Source organism: Triticum urartu, chromosome 6, assembly GCF_003073215.2.
Source record: "Triticum urartu cultivar G1812 chromosome 6, Tu2.1, whole genome shotgun sequence".
Taxonomy (NCBI): domain Eukaryota; kingdom Viridiplantae; phylum Streptophyta; class Magnoliopsida; order Poales; family Poaceae; genus Triticum; species Triticum urartu.
In genome coordinates, this window is record NC_053027.1 from 442,971,752 (window position 1) to 442,995,292 (window position 23,541).

The 23,541-nt window shown below is 43.6% G+C and overlaps 2 protein-coding genes and 1 long non-coding RNA gene across 3 annotated transcripts; 2 read left to right on the top strand and 1 right to left on the bottom strand.

The window, feature by feature from the left end:
* Nucleotides 1–4,225: 4,225 nt before the first annotated feature.
* LOC125514078 lies at nucleotides 4,226–8,072 on the top strand. Its single transcript, XR_007286255.1, has 2 exons — nucleotides 4,226–6,219; nucleotides 6,359–8,072. It is a non-coding gene; the product is annotated as an uncharacterized LOC125514078 (long non-coding RNA).
* Nucleotides 8,073–8,880: 808 nt separating this feature from the next.
* Nucleotides 8,881–15,456, top strand: LOC125512306 (myb family transcription factor MOF1-like). Its single transcript, XM_048677399.1, has 6 exons — nucleotides 8,881–9,290; nucleotides 9,361–9,437; nucleotides 9,641–9,716; nucleotides 10,378–10,465; nucleotides 10,588–10,825; nucleotides 14,811–15,456. Exons 1-6 carry the CDS (start codon nucleotides 9,149–9,151, stop codon nucleotides 15,138–15,140), a joined length of 951 nt encoding a protein of 316 aa, XP_048533356.1. The 5' UTR covers nucleotides 8,881–9,148; the 3' UTR covers nucleotides 15,141–15,456.
* A 2,815-nt stretch (nucleotides 15,457–18,271) lies between these two features.
* On the bottom strand, nucleotides 18,272–23,274 carry LOC125514079. The gene is made up of 7 exons (XM_048679328.1): nucleotides 23,018–23,274; nucleotides 22,280–22,326; nucleotides 21,903–22,053; nucleotides 21,599–21,794; nucleotides 20,312–20,438; nucleotides 19,215–19,388; nucleotides 18,272–18,754 (listed from the first exon to the last, which is right to left on the bottom strand). The coding sequence occupies exons 1-7, from the start codon at nucleotides 23,232–23,234 to the stop codon at nucleotides 18,602–18,604; spliced, it is 1,065 nt and encodes a 354-aa protein (XP_048535285.1). The 5' UTR covers nucleotides 23,235–23,274; the 3' UTR covers nucleotides 18,272–18,601.
* Nucleotides 23,275–23,541: the final 267 nt, after the last annotated feature.

The window sequence follows — 23,541 nt, forward strand, 5'->3', positions numbered from 1 at the left end:
CGTTTGGGGGTAAACGGACAGAAAACGCGGCCCAACGCGCGGGAGCAAATAGACAAACGGCCGGTTTTTGTCCGATTTCGACGCATTCCCAGCCCAAATTTGGACCGCGCTTGCGTAGAAACGGACAGTGCACGGACAGGCGAGAAGCACGCCCTTTGTCCTCCCCTGGCCCGCCCGCTGGGGACACAATGCGCCCACTTCCCTCCCTTTCCAAAAAATCTCCCGCGCCCTCCGCCCCCATCCCTCCTCCATGGCCGACGATCTGAAGAAACCCAGCCACCCGACCACCACCACGCGCCCCACGACGAAGAAGAAGGGCCCGAAAGGCCCGAAGAAGCCACAGTTGGAGCTCACGCCTACGGAGCTCACGCGGCTCGACCATGAATCGGTCAAGAGGAGGGTCCGGCGGAGAAAAAACCCGCTACCGACTTCGCCACCGAGAGCTAGATGGAGATGGGCAAGATCCCAAGACCGATGCCGAGAAAAAAGGATTTATTTTTTGGACAAGAGTTCATAAAACCTTTCATGAACGGAGGAAGTTTGCGCCCTACAAGTTTGTGAGCAACCGTGGCATCAATTCAATTCAAAAGAGATGGGGGTTCATTCAACAAGAATGCAACAAGTATTGTGCCGCACTTGAGAGAGTTGAAGCGCGTCCCGTGAGTGGCCTAGGGGCGTGGGTGACTTGGTATGATCTTTCCTTTTTGATTGCTACGACATGTTTATGTTTGTTGTATCTTGTGCTCTTAGCTATTACAGTTGTGGCCATCTCTTTGATTGTTAAGCATTCCAATTTTTGGAAACATTCAAGGTCTGGCATAAGAACAAGCCATTCACTCTCACACATTGTTGGTCGCTCATCAAAGATTGCCCCAAATTCAAAGGTCAATATGCCGCTCTAAAGAAGAAAGGAAGGAAGACGGTCGTGGATGCCGATGGAGATGTGGTGAAGAGGCCGTGGGGCAAGACCAACTCGAAGATTGACCAGAAGCGTGATGTGGCGTCTTTCGCGTTGCAATCAACTTTGCAAGGCATGATGACACAAAAGGATGTGAGGGACGAGAGGAGGCGCCTAGGAAAGGAGGAGCAAATGAAGATACATTTGGGTCTCCAAACGAAGAAGCTCGAAGAAGAGAAAGCTCGACATGGAGGAGGCCGCCAAGATGCGAAAGCTCGACAATGAGGAGGCCGCCCAAGCGAAGAAGCTCGCGGCCACCAATGCCAACACTAAAGCAAAAGAGGTGATGCTAATAATCCTGAGCGTGGACTTGACCAACATGTCACCAAAGAGAAGAAGTTGGTTTGAGAGCCGGCAAAAGTAGATGTTCAACTGAGATGGCATGAATTAGGGCGGGCTCGGCCGTGGACTATGTCTGTTCTTTTTGAAGGCTAGCAAGTGTGCCGGCCGATGGATGTGTTGGCAGCGAGAAAACTTGGGGGTGCATTTTCAAGGCCGTAGCTCATACTATTTCTTTGGTACAGTAGATCGCGAGTAGTTTCTAGGCGTTGCACTAGTGGTTGCTTCATTTTGTAGTGCAACCACTAGTGCAGCGCCTGAGAGCTAGGCGCCACACTATACAGTGCAGCGCCTAGCTCTCAGGCTCTGCACAATGACTTAGCAATTTTTAGGCAGGCAGTCTGGGGTGCAACCCTAGCCAGGCGTGTAGCGTCTATCTGTGAGGCGTTGCACAGTATAGAGTGGCGGTTTCGTGTCAGGCGTCACACAAAAAGTCAGCCGCGTGAAATAGTTTCACGGGCAGTTCATTCTATAATTTGATTTTGTCCATAGGTCAAATTTGATTTTATCCATAGATTAAATTTGTCAAATTTGCCGCGAGCTACAGTTGTACTCCGCCCTGCCCGTGAGCTAGACGCCTCGACCTCTGTCTTCGCCCTCCATTTTACGGTACTCGATACAACCTGGCCCTTGTACAGGTAGTAGTAACTGTCTGCAGTCTGCAGCACGCGTTGCTTCTGCCGGTAGGCAAACCGTAGGTAGGCAGCGGAAGCCAGTACGGCTACGGCAGGTAGAAAAGAAAAGAGTGGGCTATGGCTTTGCAGCGGGTCTCGTTTTGCTCTGCGCCCCTGCTGCGTGCGCGCCGATCGGCCTCCGCTGGACAAATTTTCTGCTTTAACCTTTTGTGCAAACAAATTCCAGAATTGACCTCGCTTGTAAAAAAAGTTCGAATCTGATTTTTTTTATCACGTCAACATCCTTGATGTTTGGCTTACACGGGAGACGCCATGGTCCATGGCGTCTGGACCTGGCCTACATGAGCTTAGTTGGCGTTGACGTGGCAAGACGAAACGCCATGCTCCTTGGCCTTTGGAGGAAACGCCATAGGTCTTGGCGTTTGGTCGTTGGGCGCTCAGATTTGACTAGCTGCCATCGCTGCATGCATGTACGTCGTCTGCCTCACTGCCTGCCGTAGCATACTTAGGTGAGTGCACGCATGGGTAAGTAGGTCGTTATGTGGCGGAGCACGTTGATTATCACCGATGAGCCGTGACAGTGTCCCTAGTTCTTTCATGATCTGCTTTATGTTAAGAAAATTAGCTGACCCACGAATGGTAAAATCGATATATACTCCACCATAAGTGCTACTAGATAGATTCCTTAACCAAGTCTTGGGTATCATCATTACGCTCTTGTATGCAACTGTACTACAATGTTAGAACATCTGTAGCCGGACATATCAAACCATCCCTTATACGCCCGCGGAAGTGTCCGGTCAATGACCGGATAGGAAAGAGAAGAAAAACACGACCCAACCACACCCATCGTATCATTCCTATACGCCCGGGCTGTCTGCGAACGCTCATATCCATCTCAAACATGGGGAGGATATGAGGGCTCGCGGATGCGCCCGGGCATTCCGCAACGTAGGACGCGGCCCCACCACGGACCATCTTTTTTCTTTCTTTATTCAGTCTTTTATTTCTCTCTCTTCATCTCCATCAATCATGTGCAAGTGTTCGGATATACGAGGAAAAAAATGAGTGTGGTTGCGCAGACGGATAAATAGAGGCTCAAAACGGACACACCTGGCCACTGACCGGCTGCGTCTGCGGGCGTTTAAGGGGTCATATTTGCTATGTCTGGCTGTAGTGCTCTTAGCATTCTTGCACCGTAGTTCCCTTTCAGAGTACGGAGTACATAGCATCAAAATCACTGAGATGTTCCTCTTTGATTCTGAATCGAGTGAAATGCATAAAACCAACACAGTCATGTCCGTAAATGCAGAAAACCATCACAATCGTGTCCGTAAATGCAATAAACCACCATTTTATAAATTATAACAAAACGCACAACACGTAGCTCTTGACAGTGAAAAAAAATACTGACCAAAATTTGAATCTCATTTTGACGTGGCAAATCATACGTGTGACAAAGGGATATACAACGCTGACAAACATCTTCTTCGGTGTGGATCACCATTACGGCCTCCTCTGATGTGTGTGGTGGTTGGTGGGGGTGATTAGTGTAGGCTTTGGAGCGATAGATGATGCGTTGGGTCTTCATTTTATTCCGGAGTAGTTCACCCTTGGTCATATAGGCGTGCAGTGGTTGGGTCCAGTCTTGGGTGTGGATCACCAATACTGTCATTGACCCACCGACCGGAGTTGGTTCTTCGGGAAGTTGCGTCTGCATTGAAACGGCGGCTGACGAGAGGTTGCGTCGATCAGAGCCGAGTTATGCATATGCATGCATGCATGCTACGTGCGCTTTGTCCTCCTGCGCGAGCGTGTTGCATGCATGACCTTCAGCTTCAGGGGTCATTTAGTAAAAAAAAAAAAAGAGTCCTGCGCGAGCTTGTTGCGACCATCGACGAGCAAGCCTACAGACAGAGGTGCACTCCATCAAGGGAATATCTCACAGCGCGCGCACACAGACACACTGCTATACTGGGCAATGCTACAGTACATATATGTGACCTATGCATGGAGTAGAAAGTAGACTAGCACGTAGTATCTCTGTTGGCACTGGATTGGGATGCGAAGCAGCGTGCAGATCTTTCTAGGGGCTTGTAGAAATGTAGCGTCCACATTTGTACAAGAAGAAAACAAGCCCACTCAAAACAAAAGAAAGAAAAAGGAAACAAGCCTGTCACTCTGCAACCCAATAATAAAGGAGGAGCTGTCACCCGCGTGTAAAGACCGTGGAGCAAACCGAAGACACTGCTGTTTATTCTGCCGAGGTAGGATTCGCGATCAGCGTATCCGCAGAGAACTAAAGTTTGCGGTAAATGGGGATGATACAAACATAGTACAAGCGCACCGCACACGGCAAGAGTCTGGACTTTGGCTTTATGTTTCAGTTTTACTATTTTTCAGACGTCTGTTTATAAATTCGGCTCAGGTCGTTTTTCTATCCGTTGGATCCACACAAATCTCTGTGCGTTGGTTTGTCCTCAGTCTCGGCGTACCGGGTCATCCTGTCGCAGTTTTCCATTCAGTCCGTGGGGGGCGGCTACTTTTGTCTTGGCTGAGGAGGGGATTGACGGAGGAGGGGCGGAGACGGCGGAGGGAAGGTGGGGCTCCTCGCCGGTGATTAGCAGCAGGTCGTCCAGGCGGAGATGGCGCGCGGCGGGTCCCCAGCAAAGAGCGCTTGATTGCGGGAGGCGTATTTCACAGGGATGACCACAGGTACAGGAGATGTTGGTCTGGAGGGAGCTCGGGGAGCTCTCCCGTCGTGCTCGCCACCAGCGCCCGTCGATGGGGGAGGTAGTAGTCGCCGCGGTGGGAAGCAAGGTACTTTTCCCCCTGTCTCCCTGCTGTTATCGCTCTGCCCAATTTGTCCGTGTGTTGCTCGATGTGATATGCCTCTCCGCGCGTTCGATTCAGTTCGTCATGGTCGTCGCAGGTGTCACTCAGTTAGTTGGTTGTTTGGCCAGGAATGTTTGTGATAGCTTAGTTCATCAGGAACGCTCCTGAAATTTTAATCTGTAGTTGATTCACTTATTTATCACAATAATTCATCAGTTTTGTAAATGCTCAGTGCTCTCAGCTCTTATGTTGCTCACTCTTCAAGCTTACATCATTCTTTAGTCATTCAGTCCTGAGATTTTAGTTATATATCAGTCTTCAGACAGTTTTGTTTTTTCAGTCATTAGTGTACTTCTTCATAGTTGTTCAGTGTTGGGTCTTTTCTTTATTTTCAGTCTTTTAGCTTTCATTTCTTCATTTTTTTCAATCACTCTGAAATGCAGCTTCCAAAATCTTTGGCTCTCATTTCATTAATGTTCCATTTAGTTGAATAGTGTGTCTTCTCTCTTCACTTTCAGTATTTCAGTTTTAGTAATTGTTCAGATCGTCGCCACATCTTCTGCTAGTCTAAATTCTGTATCATGCCCATTAGTATCAGTCAATGTTCACAGAGTTGACTCATCGGTCAATGTTCAGAGAGCATGCATCATTGTTCAGTTGTTCACTCAATCATGTGTTATTATTATCAGTATCTCCAGTTCACTCTAGTGTTTCTTCAGTCTATTTTTTTGCTGTCTCCAGTCTCTCTTTTTTCCGAAAACTGATCGCTGGAAGTTCATCTTAGCTGCATCAAGGACCAAGTGTAGTATCTGCAACCAAGTTCAGGATTCAATATTTGGACCCCAAGTATTCAGTTTCAGTTTTAAGTTTTAGCAGTGTAGTATTTGTACCCGAGTTCTTCAGGTCTCAGTTTCTTTAACAAAGAGCGGCGTCAGTTTCAGGTTCCAGAAGGTGTCATTTTTTCAGTCTGCAGAAGGTGTCATTTTCAGGTTTCAGTATGTCTATTTTTCTGTTTTTCATTTTAGTTATGGACACTTAATTAGGGTGTCACATAGGCAGCACCCATGCTATTCATTCCTGAAAGAATAACAACACCGATGTATCTTTTTCAGAACTCATGTGTGTGGCTAGCAGCCAGTTTGAACCTACTCCCTCTTTAAAGAAATATAAGAGTGTTAGCATTTCTTTACAGAGGGAGTATTAATTAAGCTATCAGTTTATTATTTTTCAGTTCGTGTTTTATAATTGTTTTCTTAGTATATTTGGTGCATGATCAATTATCAGAATTGTTAATTCACTCAGGTTTCATCCTGCTGGGTTCAGGTCAGGTGCATTGTTGATGTTTATTTTCTAAGACTTGTCAATTTAAATTTAGCCTTTTTTCAGTCTTCTGCAGGAAGGTGATCACATTTTTTCTTTGAGTTCTTCTCAAGTAGAATAGCAAGGACACAAGTAAGCCTTATCTAACTCTAGTACAAATTCTTTTTTATGTATAAACTTATTTATGCATATGACTAGTTTTTGCAAGCAGAATCATTTTTTTGTTTTTCAATCGAGCTAAATTTTGTTGGCCTTTGTTTTCTCCCTGCAGTGTGTGTCTCACACATAGGCACACGGGGGTGTTGAGAGAATGCAACATGTAGGAAAAATGGAAATCTCAGGGAAGGGAGGACATTTTCTCTCTCTTCAGTTTAAGTCATTGTTCATTCGTCAGTGTTGTTGTCAGTGCTTATTTCATCAGTCCTCAGTTTTTCTTTGGATCGGCTTTTAGCGCTTCAGTATTCAGCCTCATTATTTATTATTTCAGTCCATCATATAGTGTTTACGTTTCAGTATATGTCATCTTTATTTCAATATAATCCATTGTTCCTCTCAGTCTTATTCTTAGTCTCAAAACTCAAAGTCTCAGTTTTCCTCACATGAGGATTTCATTCTTCAGTTTCAGTAGTTTCATTGTTAAGTGACATTTTATTCAGTTTCGTCGGTATTTTCAGTGTTAGGTGTCTTTTTTTTCAGTTTTGTCGGTAGTTAGGTGTCATTTTCATTGTTAGGTGTCATTTTCTTCAGTTTTCCAGTTTTCAGTGTGTCATTTGTCAGTATTCAGTTTTGTCCGAGTTTTCAGTCATGTGGTTGATTTACTCATTTTCTTCAGTTAGTCATTTCATTATCTTCTTTCGTCCTGAGTTTTCATTTTACCTCTTCGTTCATTCATATTCAGTCAGAGTCCTTGTTTTGTGTTTTTCGTCATGAGTCTTCTTTTAGTTCAAATTATTATTTTCCAGTCACTTCTCAGTCTTGTGTTTCATTTATCAGTGTCTCATTTCACTTGTGATCCAAATTTTCTTTGTGTGCTAATTGTCGTCAGTCTCGAGACATTGTAATGATAGAATTTGTCCTTAATTTTTTGTTTTCCACTCTTACTCGTTCCTTTTAGTTAACTTTGTCTTTCATCCCTTAGTCTTCAGTTATCGTTCTCGTTGTATATTTAATTATTCTTCAGTTCCATCCATGTTCATTATCTTGATATGGATCATTCTTTTGCTGTTAGATAACTAATCTTTAGTGCAAACCCTTCAGTCCCTTTTTAGTCATTGTTTGTCTTGGTAAAGTAAAAAATGGCATGATCAGATTTGTCTATGAACTTAGTTTGTCCTCAGTCATCTTCATTGTAACTTTTGTTTTTGTTAAAGATTTGATTTGGCATCATTTTTTTGTCTATGACCTCAGTTTTGTTATCTTCATCATTCTATCTACACAACTTGCTCATTTTTACTTCATCCTGCTTTTTGGTTAGTTTCAAAAGTGATATTAGCTGCCAAGTAGTCATCATGTAGATGCCCTTTTAAGGTAGCCTCCAACTTGAGGACCACCCCGACGGCAAGCATGGCTGGACTATGCCTTGGAGGAGGGATTGTAAGCACTGCCGCATACAAGTCAGTAGGAGATGGTCGTATCACTTTTCAACAAGGATGGCCGAGAGGAATTCCCGGAGGAGAACTACCAAGCATTGAGAGAGCGGTGCTAATCACCATCAGGAACAGTGCACTGGACGAACTGAATACGATGGACGATGGTTGTCTTCAACGAGGTCTAATTATGAGATTGTCAGGAATAAGGCTGTTTTAAGTTACCGCAGTTTGTTATGTTGTCTGTTATCCTTGTCGCGCCAGAAGATTGACGAACTATGCTTTGTTTCTTTTTTTATTTGGTGGTATTCACCGTCAAGAACTATGTATATTGCCTTCTTGTGCTTTTTGTGTGTGGCACTTGATTATTAAGTGATCAGTAATCATGTTTCTCTCTTTTCTTTTTTGTAAGTTGTTCTGTTGTGGCCATAGTTTGTGTTTCTTTTTGTTTTTTTGGGCTGAACATTTTCAATATTTTGGGAGTACCCTTTCAATTCTCTATTTTGAGTTGATGATCATTTATCCGTGTTATTCATTATATGTAGTATAAGTTTTATCCTGCTGAACAAGCAAGACTTTCAAGTAAGTTCATGCTATCAGTGTTACTCAGTGTCACACTTCAGTTCTGGGGAAGGAAGAAAGGCTAGATATGCGCAGTCTGGGGCGGGTGTGGCGTTGGCCCCAGCCCAGGAACAATGGGTTTATAAATTCGATGATAGTCTTCTTTTAGTTAACGATGAACTTTGGGCTTTGTTAAATAAATAAAAAAGTGCAGGATCATCATATAGAACGAATTCGATGATAGTCTTCTTCTCTTTAAAGCAAATGTTGATCCTGCCGAACGGGTTGGACAAGTGCTATAGATGATTTCCAACTCAAAGATTCTTTTGTTCGCAAAAAAGAAATGCCCTAAATGCGAAAATTTGAACCCGCTGCATGGAAACGGATGGAACCGCAAAGTGCTGTCGATCCGCATGTCATTATGACTTGATCTGCACGAGACGACGACGGAGAGCGCTCCACAACGCGTCGCCATGCATGCACGCACGTACAGTACGCATGCAGCGGCATATACTCCGACTGCACTACGTACTTACACGCAATGATGTCGAACCCACACAGCACAGGCGCAGCAATACACATGCGCGCCGCGCCGTCCACGGACAAGACGTGCAGTACGTTTCTTGTCCCCGCTAGCTTTCGACATCATCGGCGGCTACTCCTCCGCCTGAGCCTACCAGATTCTGTTTCTGCTACTTGATCGCATGCGCTGCTCGGCATCGATGATCTCGCTACTCTACTTCGCAATGCGCGCGGTAGGCCGATATATAGCTCTGCTCCCCTGGCCGTAGTCACGCGGCGCGGCGCCCGCCCAGTGATATACTATAACACGAGCCATCAAGGGCAAGCCAGCCAGCCAACACCCCACAGCAACTTGACTTCATCCATCCAGGATTCGAGCGAGCGAGCGAGAGATGGCGAGGAAGGAGGCATGGAGGAGGAGCGGCTTGGTGAGGCAGTACACCAGGTCCAGCGTGCCGAGGATGAGGTGGACGGCCGAGCTCGAGAGCAGCTTCGTGGGAGCCGTCGAGCGCCTCGGCGGCCGGGACAGCGCCAGTACGTCCTCGGCTCCCCTTCGATTCCCTCCCCTTTCATGACCTTGGCGTGATGCGAAACGAAACTGCAGAGGTGACTCCGAAACGCATTCTCGAGCTGATGGATGTCTCAGGGCTCACCATATCCCACGTCAAGAGCCACCTTCAGGTCAGTTCAGTTTTCCTCCTTCCTAGTACTAGCTTCGATGCTTCCGGGTTCTCTTGCTTGATGCTTCAGTTCAGACCGTAGCTAGTCGGTCTCTGGGATAATCGTGGCTTGGTTGCCTGTGTCGTATGTTCTCTTCAAACCGATTAAGAATGTGCCAAGTACGTATGCAATGTAACTCGGTTTTTTTGTTGTTGTTTACACAGATGTACAGATGCACACCGCATGACAATGGAAAGAAAGGTGACGGAGGCGCCAAAATTCGTTCTGCCTTTCTTCCTGGTATGTAGTACAGTTTCTTAGTGAAATCTTCTTGCAAACCTTCAGATTTTACTAGTACCTACTTTCTTTCTTGGGAACGGAGTAGTGCGTATTATAGTAAGACTGAAATTTGTTGATGATGATTGGCTGTAATGTAAGGTGGTGTTTGGTTTTCTAGTCCTATACTTTTTCTAGTCCCAACTAAAAAGTCCCTAGTCTTTAAAAAGTCTCTCCCTATTTGTTTTCAGAGACTAAAAAGTCTCTGGTCCCTTCCTAGAGGTTATTAAATAACCATGTTGCTTCTAGTATATAGAAAAATAACAATTAAACAACACTATGAGGTGGCGGGCCAATAGGTGCATGGAGAGACATTGTTGGAAAAGTCTCAAAAAGACACTCCTTGAGAGTCTTCTTCATTTAGTCCCGAATGCCTAGTTTAGTTCCTAAAAGGTTCCTCTCTTTTGGTAAAAAAGTTTTTAAGAGAGAGTTTTTTAATCCATGAATAAAAATGTTTCTGGAAACAAACACCCTCTAAGACAGCCCTGCCTTGTGGTTTTGGTTTAGCTCGCTATGTGGCCGTGGGGGGTTCTGATTCTGCCTGCACATGGACGTACGTATTCACATGATGCTAAAGCAAAGCCAAACCGCTTTCTCCTTTCCTCCTTTTGCATGTTCCCGCCAGAGACGCGGCCACAACTCGGTCTCAAGAATCGCCCATTTGCCACGGACGAGCGAGGCTCCGAAGGACTCACATTCCCACCCATGAAAAGGTTTTTGCTCCGACTTTTCTACACCCAAAACTGCTCAACTTTCATGTTAAAAACTGACACTAACAACACATTTTCCACGTCCATTTTTCTCCCTCTCTTTTCTTGGGTTCTCGGGTGAACAGGGCCAAGGCAGGGACAGAGGTTGCAGCCTCATGCAAGAGCATGCAAGGGAACAGTGGTATGAGCGTGATGATTCCTGGCAACCGTTGCTGCATTGATGATTACGTGCAAGTGCAAGCAATGTCCATGGACAGGATGAGGAGGAGCGTGAACCAGGGCCTCCGACTCCGACGGCGCAGCGCTGCTGCTGCAAGCCTCCAGGAATTAGGACCCTGGGTGCAAGGCCCAGAGGCCTCTAAGGTACGCCATGTAAAAGAAAGAGGACGCTTAGAAAAACGTTGTGCAAAAGCTTATCAAAAGAAGATATATACTCCTATCACATGCATGATGCATGCATATCTCCCTAGCTTATTACTCCTGCTGGCCATCGCATGCATATGGTTGAGGCAACATTGATTGAACCCACATCGTTTCTGATGTTGTTCTTGGTAGAGCTCTAGCATATCTACTGTACTCCCGGCGTCGTATCTTAGACCTATGTTTCTCAGTTTGCGCCATGCCATGCACATCCCCCCTCCTAGCTACCGGTTGTTTCCATGTCTCAGCATGGGGGAACCTCTAGAGATCTGACTGGCAGGGTCTGATAGTGGCTTTAAATGGGCATGCAAACCCCGGCTAGCTATCAATGGCTGTCGTGCGTGGTGTGGTGTATGTAGACTGGTGATGGTACTACTCCTAGACTAGACTGGTAGTAGTGCTGCATGCTAGTAGTAGTATAGGACGCTGCCAGAAATGGCTCTCGAGAACCCTCCCTGCCCTATCCTTGGCAGGAATAATAGCTTTGCCCCAGGCAGGCACCTGCCTCAGCTCATCGACATTGATGTGCCAAAAGGAGCGGCTTTTGCAGCGCTCGCTCGGCTCCAACCCTCGCCGCAGTCGAAGCAGCAGTTTTCATCATGGCCATGGGATCCATCGAATTCGAAAGAGGTAAATCCACTAGAAGTCACAAAACTTGCACGCAATGTGCAGTTTAGTGCATAAACTTATAAAATACATGTTTCTAGTCATCTAACTCGTCATCTTGTGCATATACGGTGCTTCGAACCGTATCCCTACGAGTGCCAACGTGGCAGGGCCACCATCAGTGGCTGAGGCTGTTTTTTTAAATACACTAGAAGTCACAGAACTTGCACGCAATGTTCAGTTTAGTGCATAAACTTGTAAAATACGTGTTTCTAGTCATCTAACTCGTCATCTCGTGCATATACGGTGCTTCCAACTGTATCCCTACGAGTGCCAACGTGGCAAGGCCACCTTCAGTGGCTGAGGCTGTTTTTTTTTTAAGAAAGGACCCATACATTTTATTTATTTTTACACAAACAATCCTCAAATAAAATGAAAGAAGCTGCAGCGCATGATGGGATTCAAACCGATGAGCTAGCACGATCCGCCTAGCGTAGAGAGCCACTAGACCAACTAACAGTTGACGCTTCCTCAAAAAAGAAAATCTAACAGTTGACGCTAAAATGCACAGTTAAAGCTATTTAACACGTACTGCATAAAAAAATAGAAATTAAAACGACAAAAGGGTTTGCTGAAAAGGGAAAGCCCCAGTTTGATACTATGGCATCGTGTACAAGTGCCAACCATCAGGCCACACCGACACTTAGTAACACAAACAAATTTTATCTTGTATATTGTTTTTTCTATGTAAGATAGATTTGATTTTAGTTTATCAGTGATAAATAGAGATAAAAATGATAAAAGTGTTATGTATTGTATAGTATAAAATTTATGTATTCCAATGGCAGTGAGCTATGTTTAATTTTTTTACGCAAAGATAGATCTTTTTTTGCACATAGTACCTAACTTTAAATATATATTCCCGCAAAAAATAGTGCAGAATGAATGAATGCAAATTCTTTTGGACAAACCAACAAAAATTTTGGTTGAATTTGATTTTTTAAAATTATAAAATCTGGATAAAGGAAATAAAATGTAGAATGAATATACGTAAATTCTTTTGGACAAATCAACAAAAAATTTGTTTGAATTCGAATAATTCTAAATTTAAATATTTATATAAAAGGAAATATAGTGCACAGTGAATGTACGTATGTTTTCGGACAAATAAACTCAATTTATGTTTGAATTCGAATAAATGTAAATTTAAAAATCTAGATAAAAGAACATACAGTGCAGAATGGATGTACATAAATTATTCTGGACAAATCAAATATTTTTTGTTTGAATTCGAAAAAAATTAAATTAAAATCTAGATAAAAGAAAATATAGTGTAGAATGAATGTACATCCTCGAGCCCGAGGTCTGAACTTTTTCATAATAGTAGTCCAAGTAACTTTGGTTTTAGTAATGAAAAAATTCGGACAAATCAACGGAAATTTTGTCTGAATTCAAATAATTTTAAATTAATAATCTAGATAAGAGAAAACATAGTTTAGAATGTGTACTTTTACTCTTTGATATATATCTTAGGAGTCTCAAATAAACATGAAGTAACATTAGGTGGTTGGTTAGGACGCCCGCTTTAGTGCAGCAGGTCGCCGGTTTGAAGTGGGGTTTCCCTTTTTCCTGGTTTGATTTTTTACTTTAATTCGTATGGTCTATGTTATATAAAGCAAATTGTATACATTTAATGTAAAACTTCAGCTGGTCGAGTGGCTGTCTATCCTGGGCGAATCACAGCAGGTCGTGGGTTTCAAATCCCACAAACGTTCCAACGTTTTCCATTTATTTCAGAATTTTTGCGTAAATAAATAAAATACAAGGGTGCTATCTAAAAAAGTGCATGCGGATTACCACCATCTCAGCCACTGACAGTGGACCCCTCCATGTGGCATGCATAGGGATACGACTGGATACCGTAGAAAGCACCGTATATGAACAAGAGGACAAGTTAGATGACCAGAAACACGTATTTTATAAGTTTATGCACTAAACTGAACGTTGCGTGCAAGTTCTTTGACTTCTAGTGTATTTACCTCAATTCGAAACTAAGAACACCTCTGATGCTGTGGCTATGCATGCTAGCTCCGGTTGCACACAAAAGTTGACCAGCAGTAGTGCCTAGCTCTATGTCTCGTCTCATGTGTGTGATCTTTTTTCTTCGAATGCACGTTAATACTGTACCTTCCTGCCCTGCCATAACACCGGCTAGGACCAAGCTGATAGTCCCATGCAGTTCATCTCCTCACGTAGTATCACATCTCACCCACACGAGCTTAAGAATGGCAATTTTACCCATGGGCATGGATACCTATGGATATCCGACCCGAATGGATAGGGTTTGGATATACTTTTGTGTCCATGGGCGGCGTCCAAACCCGACCTGATTGCTCGTGGGTAGGGCATGGATATAATCTTGTACCCGTAGGTATACCCAAACCCGATCCGACAGTATGACTTAATGGGCAAAAAATTGCTATCCCTACCCCACAGTCACGTGCCCTACTGTAATTTTACACTTTGTTATCTAAAACATGCAAAAGAAATTGCACGATCCCCATTTTATCTTTTATTAGTTGACATTTAATCCCCTCAGTAACATACTCCAACGACCAATGCCCCTTCCCTTATTTTTATCTCCTTGTTAAATGAATCATCATTCTCATCTATTAGAAAATACTAAATGATCTTAAGTTGTTAGTGGACATTGATTTATCATAAGTTGATGTTTACCATAATTGAAGCCTAGCCTGCCACGAGGTGAATACTGGAAGAGCTTATGTTAACATTGTGGTATGTCTTATTTATATATCTCGAGGGGACCCAATGGATATCCAGTCGGTATGGATATCCATCGGGTTTGGACATGGACACCATTTTTTACCTATGGATTTTTTCATGGGCGGACAAAGACTGTCTTCATGAATATGAATATGGATTTGATATTGTTCAACCCGATCCAAACCCGACCCATTGCCATCCTTACACGAGCTAGCTGCGTCCCAGAGAAAATTAATCAGGCACTAACAGCAGGAGAATCAATGCTACTCCCTCCATTCACAAATACAAGTTTTGAATATTTCAATATTGGCTACACTGAAATGAGTGAATGATAAACACACTAAAACATGTCTATATATATCCGATTTAGAAAAAAAGTTAGAACATCCTATATTTGTGAACGGCGGAAGTACATTTTTGCTATGCTTTTTTCGGTTAATAAATTGGACTTTTTTCAGCAAGTTGATAAATTTTCCATAGCAGTTTGATCTTTCTGTTATTAAAGTTCTAACATGTCCTGCATATATTGGTTTCACAGGATAGCAAGCCGGAAGCAGTCCGTCGTCTGAACCATACGACGAGACAGTTACCTTCCATGGAGAGCTACGAGAGTGGGTGCTTCCTGTTCAGCAGTGCAACGAGCGGAGAAGATGAACCGGCTTACTTGGGGGGCAACGGATGCTCGCCGTCGCCCTGCTTCGCCGTGGAGCAGAGAGCCGTGAAAGATGTCTCCCCCTGGCCCAGCGAGAGCAGCTGCGTGCTCTCGCCGTCGTCCAGGAGCTTCAGCGACTGCTCGGGGCCTCCGGGCTGCAGCTTTGCTGGGCAGGGGATTAGCCTGGAACTCTCCCTGTCGATGCCTGGATTGTAGTTTAGAACATTACGCATGCTAGCTGTTTTTGTAGAACGGTTTCAGCATTGGGTTCTCATGTTTGTTTCAGCTGATCATCTGGTGCTGTTTTTGTTGGTAGTCCTCCAAGCATGCCGCAAATGGGCTAGTGATTAGGCGCTTTTCCCTCTTCTGAAAAGGAGGGTACACCCCTGGACTCTGCTAGTGAATAGTCGCTTTAAGAGACGCCTTGAATGTAAGGCAGTATGACAAGGGATGTAATTATGTGAGTATTAACAGTCTTGGTAAACTCTGAAGGACCCTGGGACTGTTAATTTTCATTTTATATGTGGCAAGACTATCAGTAATATTATGATCACAAACATACATAACCGGATCAGTATTCGGAAGCCCTTTGTCATTGTGATTATGGTTTATAACTATTGACGCAATATCGTAAAATAAATAAATGGTCTTAGATAAACCTGGACAATCAAAATGTGTCTTGCATATCAGGACGGTGAAGTACTTGCGAAGAAAACCGACATATTTGTCACCAGTATCCTTTGCATCTAACTAATTTTGTTCCGGTTTGATTGTGTTAGCATCAAAGGAAATGTACTATCCGCTAGAGATGCATTTCATCAATAGCAACTTTGGTACCCTAGCCGCTAGAAGAAAAGGTTGCTCTCTTCCTCCTTTCACGATTGGATTCCCTCACCTCCGCTCTGGTGGCCTGTCTGGCGGCGGAGGTGGATAAATCCCGTATCTCTTGCCAGTCTAGGGACACTCAAAGGCTTTTGGAGATGAACAAAGCACGTGCTCCCAAGTATGCTCAGCTCAATTGATTGCATGCACTGGAGGTGCAAGAACTGCCCTACAACATGGCATAGATGGTACAAAGGACATAAGAAGAAGACCACCATCATTCCCGAAGTCATGGCCGATTAGGAGACATAGATTTGGCGTGCATATTTTGGGATGTATAGATCTTGCTATGATATCAATGTGCTCTAGCTATCACCACTCTTTTCACGGTTAGCCAATGGGGAATCGCCACTGTTGGAAACGGGGCGGAAGCGGCGCGGCGGCGCACACGGGGCGGCGGTCGCGGCGGCGTGGGGTACGCGGCGGCGACAGCGGCGGGGGGTGGCGGCGGCGGTGGTGTTAGGCGGCGGCGGCGGCACAGGGTTAGGATCTTAGGTATGATACCATGTTGGAAACGAGAGTTTGGCAATGCTTCACGATGTATTGATCGGTGCAAAGCGCACGTATATATTGAGTACAAGATGGGCCACAACCTCAACTATACAATGACTAGGAGGTGGGCCAGGCTATACAATATACATGCACAAAACCATATATCCAACAGCCACTAGTGTAGTTTCAAGCAAATGGCCGCACATCCAACCTAGGCTACTACCTAGCGGATGTGATATATCTGAAGTGGGCTATTTTTGTGAAGCCAATTTAAAGCACCCAAGGTAAGAATGAGCCTCAATTCCATTATGCTCAAGCAGCTGCTAGGAAAAATGTGGAGAGGGCACTGAGATTTTACAAGTCCGGTTTGCTACTGTCTAAGGATCAACTAGGTTTTAGGATCGGGAGATCCTTTGGTACATCATAATAGCCACCGTGATCATGCACAACATGATCATTCAGCATTAGCGTGGGCAAGATTTGGGTTACTCCTATGAGTTGATGCGAAAGTCAGTGCAGTCGCGTAGAAGGGAATGCTGCATCCAAAACTTTCCTGAGGTTTACCATGGCTTTCGAGATTCAGATACTCACGAAGATCTTCAAAGAGATCTCGTCAAGGAGTGGTGGACATGGAATGGGCAACAAGACCACTAGTTTATCTCTAGTTTCATTTCATGTACTATGCACCATGTGTTATGTTTGATGAACAAATTGTCTTGAATTGATGTTGTGAATTGATGAACTATGTAATAAGTACTACTCCCTCCGTTCCAAATTACACGTCGCAGAAATGGATGTATCTAGAACTAAAATACATCTAGATACATCCATTTCCGCGACGAGCAATTCGGAACGGAGGGAGTATTTGTGTTCCATCTGTTTTGGATTCATTCGAGATGAGTTTAATATTATATGTGTCGAACATATTCTAATAGTTGAAGAAGGTAAAATGTTTGGGTATCAGTTTTACATCGTCAGAAATTTTTCGGGTGGCCTAAAATCTTCTCTCTCCTATTTCAGGGCATCAACTTTTACATCATGTGTTGGACATGCTCTAACACCAAAGGAAAGGAGGTAGCTGATCACATCATGTTAACTCACATGGTGCACAGTACATGTGCAGGCATACGCCTCAGCATGCAGCAGATCAAACAGTAAGATGCTGCTTAAATTCAGTCGATATTCTCCAGCAGCAAACGCAACGTACTCATGGCCGCCATGGCCAAGCCATATTCTGCTGGAAGAACAGAAACAGAATGATGAAAACATCAGTCACCTCGTGTGCGTGCGCGTGTTGTCTGTTTCGAGCTGGCGTTGGTCACAAAAAACGCACGAGAGCCTTCACTTCACACCTGTCACCCTGATTTGCTGGCTAAAAGATTGACAGATCAAATCCCTCGCTTCCCCAGAGCCAGAGAGAGGCCCCAAAAAAAGCGGTCTAAAAAGGTGGTTAGAATATACTCGTCAGTTTCTGTGTTTGCCTTTGACGCGGCCGATGGCATCATCTTTTGTCAAAATCATAGCGTCCCATCCCAAGTAGTAGTACAAATTATTATCATGATTACCACCCACAGTGGTAGATCCCAGAGGTAAAACGTACGAGGACGAGGGATCTCCATCTTTTCTACTCCCTCTGTCCAAGAAAGCTTGTCCTAAGCTTATTTCTTAAATGGATGTATCTAGCACTAACTTGGTGCTAGATACATCCATTTGAATGACAAGTTTTTTCGGACAGAGGAAGTACAAATTTTAGAGGTTGGCAGAAGATTTGCCTATCCATTAATTAAACAGAAGAGAGTTGACCAGCTAACTAATGAAAAACCAGGCTAAAACCATCACAAACCGCCGAGCGGCACATACATGATACCCCAGACACCTCAACCAAGAGGGCCTCCTCAAAGATGCACTCTCGCGTCATCGTCATCTCTTATCCCCAATAGGCACCGTCATCTCTTATCCCCGATAGGCACGTATACTTTAGTAGTTCACTGAATTGCCCATAATAATAATACTACATAAAGTCTAGAGAAACAGTATAACACAATCACATCCAGCAACAGGTCAGTTAAGCTTTGACGCTGGAGCACGCTAGAAAAACGATAAGAAGCTAACCTCAAAGAACGGGACGAGCACTGCAGCTTACAAATTGGCATACTCAGAGCCAGGCAAGACAGCTGCGATACCGTTTCTTTGTTTGTGGAATGCTCAAGCTGCGGCATGGCTGACGAGCATGCCCAACAAGATCGTTTCCTCCATATGTTGCCATTACAGGTGCTCTGACTGGTTGCAGCCGAACTGGCGCATCACTTCTTTTTTGTTTTTGTATCAGACACCAAAGCCTTGACACAAAGACGAGGCTTAGCCGAGACGAGTTCAGCTGGGAGAACAGACACCCCGGCCACCGAAGATCCAACTGGCACCCCAGAAATGGGGAGCACCTCCACTAGTACTGCCACCTGGACATTAGAAACACATTGCTACTGTAAGCAGTGAGTAAGATTAATGAAGGACGTCATTACAAACAAACTTTCAACTTGGCATACACTGCAGATTACCCAAATATAATCTAGTGTTCAACTTGACATATTGCGACAAATTATCGTAAAGTCTAGTTGTCCTCCATATATGTAGATGTTTGATAACAATATTAGTTCGCTAGTCAAACGGAAGTGAAACATGCTGTGAAATTAAACGTGCTGAAACTACTGTATCAGGTACCAATACCTGACCAGACCTATATCAATTGTCATCACGATGGAATGGAAGACAAGGCTTACTTCCACTAGTCAACATTCAACGCCGCTGTTCTAAAATGTTCAGCCCTTGGATTATGGTGCTTTGAGTTTCTACTTTAGATAGCTGACCAGTAAATTTGCTAAACTGTAACAAATTACTTAAGGATTTGTTCATAGATACCTCAGGAGACTTGAGATCCACAATTGCGTCCTTAGCAACTGACTTGACAGCAGCAGCAACAACCTTGAAACATTGTTGCCTGTCCATTAAACCTTGTTGAATTGAGCTGTTATTGTCATTCTTCTGCGTCTTCACCGTTTCATCAATGCCTCTCCTACTGTACCCAACTGCGAACTTTATCATAGGTTAAATGTATACTCAACTCAATAACTAAGAAATATGGATAGTGGTCAATAATATTATTGCTGGTAATGAAGTAACTTCATTCTTCAAAATAAATGCAAGATTTAGTCAGCCCCTATGTTATGTGGGTTACTTGTAACAGAGCCATCCACAACATGGCCAGATGCCAGATGGCGAAGTCCTCAAGAAGTAGCAGAAGTCTAGCAATGCCCTAGTTCACTATGTATCTTAGTTAGCAGCAGATTGGTATCTAATCCAGTTCATACCCTAGTTAGCAGCAGATTTGCATCTAATCTAGTACATGTCCTAGTTCGAAGAGGCCAATAGAAGTCCGGCATGTTTGGACTGGTTGATGATACATGTCCTAGTTCAAAGAGGTCAATAGAAGTCCGGCATGTTTGGACTGGTTGATGATGACTCCTATATACAACAGGAATGGCACGTTATTTGAGTAACCTATCAACCAGAAGATAGTCTTCCCTAACCTCCTCTCTTCGCTCCCCCCCCCCCCCCCCCCCCCCCCCCCCCCCCCCCCCCAGCTCCACCGTGCCGGCTATGGTGTTCAGCCGACAACCGTTTATGAGGCTGAGAGCTCCCAGGCCATGGCTTGGCCCTAAGATCACAGAGCTCTACCACGGTACCACCCAAGGATGTGATTATTTTTTATAGCTAATAATTAAGTATGACGGGCATGGGGAACAGAACAATTGTAAATTGCACACACCATCATACCATAAAACTAAATAAAATGCAGGGAACAATTTTAATAAGCATATCCAATCAGTATACAAGACCAGCAATACTAAATATATTTTAAAAAGGGCTAGATAAAATACTGGACTATTGGATGAATTTAACTGAAGTTGCAAATTAATCTCACAGTAGAACAGTATAAGTAGTGCAATCTTATCCACCTTGATAGGCTCATCTTGATCTTCCTTATTCCTGATGAAGTCCAGGAACAACTTTGACACAGTGGCATGCAGTTCTGTTTCTGATAGAACACAAGTTTCCTGAATAGGGAATATGCGATGACACCACCTGTCCGTTCAGAGTAATGATTTAGAAAAAGGTGCAAACTTAGATTTTCAGGACAAGATTACTGGGAGATATTATATCAGTTAAAGAAAAATAGAGAACTTCTCTGCTACAAGTCAGCAACTAGAGCTTAACGATATGAAACGACCTAGGAACATTAGCTTCAGTGTATGACATACGCACTACTACCTCCATTTCTTGAATAAAATAGTGGCAGAAAGGTTGTATTTATACAAAATATAATCTACGATTACATCTAGCAAAGAGAAGATGGTGCATTCTGCCTTCCTAATGCTCTGGTGTGACACTACAGATCTGTTTATGTATGAAAGTACAAGCCAGCTCCCAGTTATAGAATAAGATCCCAGCTCTCTCGGTTAGGTAGTTTATCTTTCAAATTAGGAAGGTACTCCCTCTGTCCCAAAATATAAGAACGTTTTTAACACTACACTAGTGTCAAAAACGTTCTTATATTATGGGACGGAGGGAGTATCTTTTAGCTTGGTTTTAAGCCAATTAGAAATAAGATCTGTGATTGTTAACAAGATTGGATAGGTAGGCCTCATATAAAGAGGGCCCCTTCTAAGGAATCAAGCAAGAACTACTTGCCTTTAGGGGCAAGAGCCTCTCCCTAACCCTAGTACAGAATGTATTACTCAACATATATACGAAACAGGCAAGCAAGCGGGGATATGATACACAACAAATACACAGGTTGAGATAAAAAAAAATGATGAGGTATAAGATTGAATCAAGGTTGTCGATACTGTCAAGAAAATACTATAGAAGAAGTTTCATAAGCATTTTCCATCATACTCTGGTCCACAGTGCATATCAGTCAGCATATAGCCGGAAGAGGCAGGGGATGAGGGTATAGTACTCATAATAACAAAATAGGAATGAAACCAATAATATTTGAGTATAAAACTGAATAAGGCTGCCAATACTGTAGAAGAAGTATCATAAGCTAGCATTTCTTCACCTCGTCAGTGAACAAAATGCAAAGCTTTCACATTTTCCAAAAAGAAAAACATTTCTTCAGTTCAAGGGAATCTAAAAAAAAGATGAGTAGGTGGAATCATTGATCCACTTGCTAAAATGGCATCTTCGTTCTAGCAGTATGACTTAATAGATGAGTTCATTCAAAGAAGTTGAAAACTTACTGTGGAGATTTAAGCTTCCCAGATTTCAGTGAACGAAAGACTTCGGTAAGCATCTGAACAACATGAACGCCTCCAGTAGGGAAAGAGAAGAAAAGCAAACCACTCATTGATAGCTTAATCAATGAGAGATTTGAAGTCCTGTCAGAATTTCCACTTGTATCGGAGTGAAGTGAATTTGTTTCTACTTCAATGCTGCCTATTATGATGCAAGAAAATGCACAAAATCAGCAAAAAAAATACAGTTGAGTGAACCGCCCACAATGATATCATGGCCAAAAAGTTATCAAGAACAATTTATACTAACCAGTAGATTCTGGCGCATCACCCTTCCCATTTGTATCTTCTGAATGTTCAATTTCGGATGCCTCAGAAAATATTTTCCTTTTCTTTGATGCCACTTCCGTAACACATGGTTCCAAGTTTTCAGAACTGTGGCTGCTTGCGTCGCTAATATACTGTAAACAGTGCTTTTATGTCAACATATTTCCATAAGGTGCAGAAATGTATGTCCTAGTTCACTGTAAGTTCACAGCATGAGAGATGTGCACCACATGGTGAATGGATGCCATACAAATTCAAGTGCAGCATCATGAAGATAACCAAATTCGAAGTAGCAGTACATTGCAGGCCTAGAATTATCAACTGCAGAAGAAAACTGGAAGTATAAGTAGCAAGATTAACCTCTCCAAGAATTGAAATGGCTTCCTTCGTTGCACTTTTCTCTCGTTCTGTAAAATGACAATGGCATCAAAAGAATTGCAACAGTGGATAGAAATTAAGTGTACAAGTAAAACTTTGCCACAACTAAGACGCATTTAAAATATGTTCTTGGTCATAATAAGTTTCTAAATGGTACTGCAAGTCACATACAGTGAATCATATCATACATCCTTGTCTTTTATTTTTTGTATTCTAATCTACCTTGAACTATATTCAGTTCTCTTATCATAAAACAGCTGCAGCTGATCCACCTACTAAATATTACTTTGCCAACATTTGAAATCCTGATTCACTTGATAGTAGCTTATGTAATAGTGTACCCATTGCTGAAATCATGGAAAATACTAATTGCTCAATGTATGTCCAGTACTGTCACGCTTTGTGTACTTCACGATTTGGGTAGTGAAGTGATGATACTAGTGCAATCTGAAGATGGCAGTGCAAAAAATATAATTTTCCATTTAGTTCCATGACATAACACTCATAATAGATGCTAGAAAATGGGACTAACTTTGGGACCTCCAAATTCACAACAAAACGGTACTGGTGTGTCGTGATAGAACTCGTATAAATCTATGAACAGATAGTCAGATATATCGCACTGATGAAGTTTCTAGTCCCCCTCCCCTAGGTATCCTTCAAATTGACCAGACGCGGGGGAATAACGCAAGAGAATCTAGCATGAAGGAGGGCGCGCACTGATGGGGCAGGTGATGAGGAAGCCGGAGTGCGAGCGCAGGAGCAGGGAGCCCGACGCGCGGTAGTCGTAGCGCGGGAGATTGATCACCGCAGCGTGCTGCTCCCATGGCTGCAGCTCCCGGCCGGCGGCGGCGGCGGCTGCGGCTACTGGCTCTGGCGGCTGCTCGCCGGAGGGTGCTGGGGTTTCTGTCTCGTGCTTGTACTCTGGCGCCGCCATATTGGGGTTGGTCTGTCTGTTGGGCACCGGAGCTCTCGGTCGACTGGTCGCGTTTTGGATGCCCTACCAAAGAATGCACGTACGGACTTCGAAGGCGTATCACCATTCTTTCCGTAAACAAAGTGTAGAGGCGACCCAAAGTGGGCGCTCATAAACAGATAAAATACCAAAAAAAAAAAGATATAACTCACCCGACTGATTTTTTTTTTCGACGGGTACTCACCCGACTGATGTGCATGCCTAGACCGCCTTTGTGGCTGTGGGGTCCCATTTTGATCCGGCGACTCGGGAGCAACCTCTAACCCAT